Source organism: Myotis lucifugus, unplaced genomic scaffold (genome assembly GCF_000147115.1).
Source record: "Myotis lucifugus unplaced genomic scaffold, Myoluc2.0 scaffold_892, whole genome shotgun sequence".
NCBI lineage: Eukaryota > Metazoa > Chordata > Mammalia > Chiroptera > Vespertilionidae > Myotis > Myotis lucifugus.
This window is the reverse complement of record NW_005871940.1, coordinates 20,900-28,959: the sequence shown is the minus strand read 5'-3', so window position 1 is coordinate 28,959 and position 8,060 is coordinate 20,900. Positions and strand designations below refer to the sequence as shown.

The following is an 8,060-nucleotide window of genomic DNA, read 5'->3' as shown; positions in this document are numbered from 1 at the left end:
GCAATAATAAAAATAGTGCAAATAATACCGTATGCTCTTTATCAGATGTACCAACTTTGAACACTTAACCGCCATATTCTTTATCATTTTCATATTTCTTTTTTCTCTCTGTCTCTCTCTTTCTTTTCTCACCTACTTACAATAAAATTAATTTTTAAAATTTATCGTTATGGATTTAAGATGATTTGAAAAATGAAGCAAGAAAAAATTTAATCTTTAAAAAATAGGCAGGAAACCTAAAGAGTTTAGCTGAGTGGATAGAGCACCAGCATGTGGACTGAAGGGTCCCGAGTTTGATTTCGGTCAAGGGCACATGCGTGGGTTGCAGACTGAAAACCCAGCAGGGGACTGCAGGAGACAGCCAATCAATAATTTTCTGTCATCATTGATGTTTCTATATCTCCCTCTCCCTTCCTCTCTGAAATCAATAAAAATATATCTTAAAAATAAATAAATAAATAAATAAATAAATAAATAAATAAATAGTAAATAATAGGCAGGAAATATTAATTTCAAGCTACCACCATCATCCGTACTTTTCCTTCTTTAACCAAGGATTTAAATCTGTAAGGAACAGGTGTTGCAAGGATGAGGTGAGTAATTACAAGCAGAGGAGTTGATCCCTGGACATTGAGTCTCCGGATACAGACTCTGTCACACAGTATCACATCATGGGGATGGAGGATGGTGCTCAACATGGAGTAGTGTGCCTCTCTGACTGTCACATGATAACCTATAAGCATAGTCATGAAGGAAAATCAACCCTATGATTTCCAGGGCTTAGTTCTAAATGAGGACTCTCTTATCCCTCAAGGTTTACAGGTTCTAAATTAATCAGTTCAGGACCCCCTAGAATTCTAATAGTGTCCATAAACATCACAAATTTACCTGGCTCCTCCATTCCGAATTTTGTTGTACCCTGCCCAAACTGAAAATGGTAGAAGGTTCATTAACCCAGATTAGGAGAGTGTGACTGCTCTCTCCTCTCTGCTGGGTCCCAGGATGATGATCCCGCCCTGGCTGTGATCACCTATGTGGGGCTGAGCCTCTCTCTGCTGTGCCTCCTCCTGGCGGCCCTCACCTTCCTGCTGTGCAAAGCCATCCAGAACACCAGCACCTCACTCCACCTGCAGCTCTCACTCTGCCTCTTCCTGGCCCACCTGCTCTTCCTCACGGCCATCGACAGAACTGAGCCTAAGGTACCGACATTGTCCCAAACGATGCATGCCCTGACCATGCAATGAGGAATACATGGGCTCATATTGCATTGGACACCTTAATAAAATAACTTTGGGTCTGGGGAAGGTTAGAGGGGTGAGTAGCCAATTTCACATTGACCCAACTAGAAATCATACCTCCTTCTTTTTTTTCTTTTTTTAATATATTTTTATTGATTTCAGTGAAGAAGGTAGAAGGAGAGAGAGATAGAAACATCAATGCTGAGAGACAATCATTGATTGGCTGCCTCCTGCATGCCCCCAACTGGGGATTGGACCTACAAACCAGGCATGTAACCTTGACTGGAATCGAACCTCGGACCCTTCAGTCTGCAGGCTGATGCTCTATCCACTGAACCAAAGCGGCCAGGGCAATCACACCTTCTTTTGAAAATTCCTTCAAATTCAACAGAGTTCTCCCAAATGGCAAGGTATAGGAGATGTCCTGGGGCCATGGTCCACTCTGACAATCCCACCTGGTGACTCTCACTTCTCCCCCAGGTGCTGTGTGCCATGATCGCGGGTGCCTTACACTATCTCTACCTGGCCTCCTTCACCTGGATGCTGCTGGAGGGCCTGCACCTCTTCCTCACTGCACGCAACCTGACGGTGGTCAACTACTCCAGTGTGAGCAGGTTCATGAAGAAGTTCATGCTCCCTGTGGGCTACGGAGTCCCAGCTCTGATTGTGGCCATTTCTGCAGTATCCAGGCCTCACTTGTATGGAACACCTGCCCGGTAAGAGCAAATTCCCATTTCTTTATCTGTGAGATGGGTGGGATTGAAGACCATGTTTACTTTCTTCATGACAGTATCTTCAGAGACAACCACAGAGCCTATCACAGAAGAGACACTCAATGTGTGTTGATGAATAAATTAATGAACGAATTGGCATAATTGTTCTACATTTTTAAGTACCAATGCATTTTTAATTTTCTCTCTTTCTTAGCTGCTGGCTCCACCCAGAAAAGGGATTTATATGGGGCTTCCTTGGACCAGTCTGCGCCATCCTCTTTGTGAGTGAAGACATCAGAGCATCCTTAACGCTCAGCTGAGGGTCATTAGAATTATAAGGAGGCAAGAGGATGACATGAGCAAGAATGTTCCTGGGTTGTCTTGGGTTTGCTTTGGTTTTCCAAGACTCTTCCTAAAACTACAAGCTCTAACACTGTAACTAAATATAAAAACTACTTAAGTGTACAATTGCTGTTGGACAGGCTAGACTAGAGATAACAAACTAAAATTTTATTCACTAAACCTTGTGTGTTTTCCTGAAGGTCAATCTAGCTTTCTTTCTGATGACCCTCTGGATTTTGAAAAGCAAACTCTCTTCACTCAACAGTGATGTGTCCACCCTCAAGAATACAAGGTAAAATGGAGAAGAGGGTGACAACCCCACAGACATGTGTGGTCCCAAGAGCAAATCCATGTGCCTCAGCATCCCTGACATCCCTTCTCTGGGTCTTCTGAGGGAACCCAGAGTAAAGAGATGCAGCTGACCTCCAATGGCAGCCAGCTTGGATTCAGTGGTGGGCTTCTGACTTCCCAGCCACAGGGTTCTGTCTCTAATCCCATCTTGTAACTCCCTCAGCAACAGAGAGAATTGACACTGGTTGATAAACACTATTTGGACTTTTGTCAGCAGTCCTACAGCAAAAGTGCAAAGAACCTGTGTTCATTTAGAAAAATCTGTGACTCCTCCCACAACCCAGTCTACACTTCCATACCCACTCTCAGTCAGGCTCCTTCTCACCCCTCTCCAGTGTCCTTTCTACATTTTGCATGTCATTATTCGGTTGTATTTGTCATTGGAATTGCCTGTGTCATTTATGAAAATAGAAATCGTGCCTCTGTTACTTTCACTGCCCAGGCCCCAGCACACATCCTGTTGCACAGAACACACTTGAGAATGTTAGTTAGATAAAATTAGGAATCACCATGGAGCATTATAGAATTTTTTTTAAAACTTACATTATGAAGTGTCACAACCTACTCAATTCAATCAAAATGCCATCCTGGACCCAAGTAGCATTTATATTGTGGAGAACCATTGATGGTAAAGGTCAAAGTTGATCACAAGTCTGTCTGTGATCTCATCACCCACAGGGGAAGGCGGGAGCATTCATTGGGTGGAGATGAGAATGTCCTTGATTCTGTTGCTCTGGGTGCTCCATGGGCCTCTCTTCTCCTCCTACCAAGGATGCTGACATTTAAAGCGATAGCTCAACTCTTCATCTTGGGCTGCACGTGGTGTCTGGGAATCCTGCAGGTGGGTCCAGCTGCTCATGCCATGGCCTATCTCTTCACCATCATCAACAGCCTGCAGGGCGTCTTCATCTTCCTGGTGTACTGTCTCCTCAGTCAGCAGGTACCACTGTCCACCTCCCACCCAGGACTCTTTCCACTCTCACTCCTCTCAGTGAGCTGACTCAGAGCATGCTTTGCCTCTGTAGGTCCGGAAGCAATACAGGAAATGGTGGAAAGGGGTCAGGAAAACCAAAGCAGAATCTGAGCAATACACCCTCTCCAGCAGAGCCATGTCGGACGCCACTAAACACAGTGAGGTAAGGTCATGCATTGCTCCCAGAGCACTTCACTAACTGATAGAGTACCTCATGCCAACACACTGGACGACCTGGGTGTATAGCAGGAGATGCCCTAGGATGGCTCCCACTGAATTTACTCTTTGATTCCTTACCCATTAGCAATGGTCTCAGTTAGAAAATATATAAGTTGCTCTTACTCCTGAGGAACTGTGTTCATCTTGACTTTTGCACATTAGCACGCTTTTTTAAATAAAATTATCCTTAGTTGTATTTAAAATATATGATATCATTTTAGGCTTACAAATATTGACCTTGTACATTAAATCATACAGATATGTACATATTTCTCCTTTCTCTGATTGATATTATTTTAAAGTATCATATGTCTTAAATTTCATATTTTTTTAATTCTTTATTGTTTAAAGTATTACATGAGTCTCCTTTTTTCCTCAATTTACCTCTCCCTCACCATCCCATCACCCAAGCATAAGCTCTCACACCCCTCCTCTCTGTGTCCACTGGTTTTACTCATATGCATGCATATAATCCTTTGGTTGATCTCTTACCTCCACATCCCCTGCCTTCCCCCATAGGTTGGGCAGTCTATTCGATAGTACTGTGTCTCTGGTTCTATTTTTGTTCATCAGTTTATGTTGTTCATTATATTCCACAAATGAGTGAGATCATGTGATATTTATCTTTCTCTGACTGGCTTATTTTGCTTAGCATAATATTCTCTGGTTCCATCCATGCTGCTGCAAATGGTAAGAATTCCTTTTTTTACAGAAGCATAGAATTCCATTTGTAGATGTACCACAGTTTTCTAATCCACTTGTCTGCTTATGAGCACTTAGGCTGTTTCCAAATTTTAGCTATTGTAAATTGTGCTGCTATGAACATAGGGGTACATATATCCTTTCTGATTGGTGTTTCTGTTTTCTTGGGATACATCTCTAGGAGTGGGATTACTGGGTCAAATGGAAGTTCCATTTTTAATTTTTTGAGGAAATGCCATACTGTTTTCCACAATGGTTGCACCAGTCTTCATTCCCATCAGCAGTGCACGAGGGTTTCTTTTTCTCTCCGCATTCTCTCCAGCACTTGTTATTTGTTGATTTGTTGATGATAGCTATTCTGACAGGTGTGAGATGATACCTCACTGTTGTTTTGATTTAGATCTCCCATATGATTAGTGACTTTGAGCATGTTTTCACATGTCTCTTGGTGTTCTGTATGTCCTCTTTCAAAAGTGTCTATTTAGGTCCTTTGACCATTTTTTATTGGATTATTTATCTTCCTTTTGTTAAGTTTATGAGTTTTTGTAAATTTTGGAGATTGAACCCTTATCGGTGATAACATTTGCAAATATGTTCTCCCATGCAGTGGGCTTTCTTGTTGTTTTGTTGATAGTTTCTTTTGCTGTGCAGAAACTTATTATTTTGATGTAGTTCTATATGTTTATTTTCTCCTTATTTTCCATTGCCCTAGGAACTGTATCGGTAAAGATATTGCTAAGACGTATGTATGCTATTTTGTTGCCTATAGAGTCTTCTAAGATTTTTATGGTTCCCCATATTACGTTTAAGTCCTTATCCATTTTGAATTTATTTTTGTGTATGTTGTAAGTTGGTTTCATTTTTTTGCAAGTACCTGTCGAATTTTCCAAAACACCATTTATTGAAGAGACTGTCTTGACTCCATTGTATGCTCTTGCTTCCTTTCTCAAATATTAATTGAGCATAATGGCTGGGTTGATCACTGGGTTCTCTGTTCTGTTCCACTAGTCTATATGTCTCTTCTTGTGCCAGTACCAGGCAGTTTTGAGAACAGTGGCTTTGTAATATAGCTTGACATCTGGTATTGTGATTCCCTCCAACATTGTTCTTCTTTCTCAATATTGCTGCAGCTAATCAGGGTCTTTTTTTAATCCAGATGAATTTTTGGAGAGTTTGTTCTAGGTCTGTGAAATATGCTGCTGGTATTTTAATGGGGATTGCATTGCATCTATAGATTGCTTTGGGTAGTATGGGCATTTTAATGATGTGGGTTTTACCAATCCTTGAACAGAGTATATTCTTCCATTTGTTTAAGTCTTCCTCTATCTTTTTTCAGCACTCTATAATTTTCTGAGTACAGGTCCTTTACCTCCTTTGTTAAATTTTTTCCTAGGTATCTTAAATTTTTTGTTGCAATTGCAAATGGTATTGGTTTTTCAGTTTCTCTTTCTGTGAGTTCATTATTGGTGTATAAAAAATCCATAGATTTCTGGGTGTTAATTATGTATCCTGCTACATTGCCAAATTAATTTATTAAGTCTAGTCATTTTTTGATGGAGTCTTTAGGGTTTTCTATGTACAATATCATGTTATCACTATCTAATGAAAGTTTTACTTATTTTCCAATTTGGATGCCTTTTATTTCTTCTTCTTGTCTTATCACTATGGCTAGCTTTTCCAGTATTATGTCGAACAGTAGTGGTGAAAGTGAGCATCCCTGTCTTGTTCCTGTTCTTAGGGGATATGGTTTTAGTTTTTGCCCATTGAATATGATGTTGGCTGTAGGTTTGTCATAAGGTTTTTATTATATTTGGTGTAATTACTCTATTCCCATTTTTCTGAGGATTTTTATCAAGAAAGGGTGTTGGATTTTGTTAAATGCTTTTTCTGCATTAATTGATATGACTATGTGACTTTTATCTCTCAATTTGTTTATGTGATGTATCACATTTATTAATTTGCAGATATTGTACCATCCTTGGATCCCGGGGATAAATCATACTTGGTCATGATGTATGATCTTTCTGATGTAATGTTGGATCCAACATGCTAGAATTTTGTTGAGGATTTTGGCATCTATGTTTATAAGTGATATTGGCCTGTAATTCTCTTTCTTTGTAGTGTCTTTATCTGTTTGTGAGAATAGGCAGTGGTCGGCAAACTGTGGCTCGCAAGCCACATGCGGTTCTTTGGCCCCTTGAGTGTGGCTCTTCCACAAAATACCACGTGTGGGTACGCACTTACAGTGTGATTGAAACTTCATGGCCCATTGCAGAAGTCAGTATTTTGTGGAAGAGCCACACTCAAGGGGCCAAAGAACCACATGTGGCTCGTGAGCCGCACTTTGCTGACCACTGGATTAGGGTAATGGTGGCTTCATAGAAAGAGCTTGGAAGTGTGCCTTTTTGTTGAATTTTTTGGAATAGTGTGAGGAGAAATTGTGTTAGTTCTTTGAATGATTGGTAAAAAACCCCTGTGAAGCCATCTGGCCCAGGGCTTTTGTTCGCTGGAAGCTTTTTGATGACTGCTTCAATTTCCTTATCAGCCTATTGAAATTTTTAGATTCTTCCTGATTGAGTTTTGGAAGGTTGTATTTTTCTACGAATATGTCCATTTCCTCTAGGTAGTCTAGTTTGTTGGAATAGTGTTGTTTATGGTATTTTTTAACAATCCTTTGTATTTCTGTGGAGTCTGTTGTTATTTCTCCTCTTTCATTTCTGATTTTGTTTATTTGGGTCCTCTCTCTTTGCTTCTTCGGGAGCCTAGCTAGAAGTTCATCAATCTTTTTTATCCTTCAAAGAACCAGCTCTTGGTTTCATTGATCTTTTGTATTGTTTTTTTGGTCTCTATGTCATTCATTTCTGCTCTGATCTTTATTATCTTCTTCCTTCTGCTCACTCTGGACTTTTCTTGTTGCTCTCTTTCTAATTCTTTAAGTTGTAGAGTTAGATGATTTATTACCATTTTTTCATAGTTTTTGAGGTAGGCCTTCAGAGCTCTAAACTTCCCTCTCAGGACTGCTTTCACTGTGTCCCATAGGTTTTGGATTGTTGTGTTTTCATTGTCATTCGTTTCCAGGATGTTTTTAATTTCTTCCTTGATCTCTTTGGTAAACCAATCACTGTTTAATAGCATGCTATTTAGTTTCCAAGTGTTTGAATTTTTTCATTGTTTTTATTGTAGTTTATTTCTAATATTATGCCATTGTGGTCTGAGAAGATGCTTGATATGATTTCAATCTTTTTGAATTTGGGGAGACTTTGCCTGTGACCCAATATGTGGTCTATCTTTGAAAATGTCCCATGTGCACTTGAGAAGAACGTATATTCTGTGGCTTTGGGGTAAAATATTTTGAAGATGTCAATTAAATCCATTTGATCTAGTGGGTCATTTAGGATTGCTGTTTCTTTGCTGATTTTTTTTTCTAGAGGATTTATCTAGTGATGTCAGTAGGGTATTAAAATCCTCTATTATGATTTATTGTGTTGATCTCTCCCTTGATATCTTCCAGCAGTTTTTATG

The 8,060-nt window shown here is 39.9% G+C and overlaps 1 protein-coding gene across 1 annotated transcript in view; it reads left to right on the top strand.

The window, feature by feature from the left end:
* Nucleotides 1-8,060, top strand: part of LOC102432193 (adhesion G protein-coupled receptor E2-like) — a 35,420-nt gene that overhangs the window by 15,617 nt on the left and 11,743 nt on the right. The window contains exons 5-10 of the mRNA XM_023747489.1: nt 1,002-1,199; nt 1,719-1,954; nt 2,166-2,232; nt 2,494-2,585; nt 3,416-3,584; nt 3,670-3,780. Of these exons, the coding sequence (XP_023603257.1) occupies nt 1,002-1,199; nt 1,719-1,954; nt 2,166-2,232; nt 2,494-2,585; nt 3,416-3,584; nt 3,670-3,780 (873 nt within the window). The remainder of the gene's footprint in view (nt 1-1,001; nt 1,200-1,718; nt 1,955-2,165; nt 2,233-2,493; nt 2,586-3,415; nt 3,585-3,669; nt 3,781-8,060) is intronic.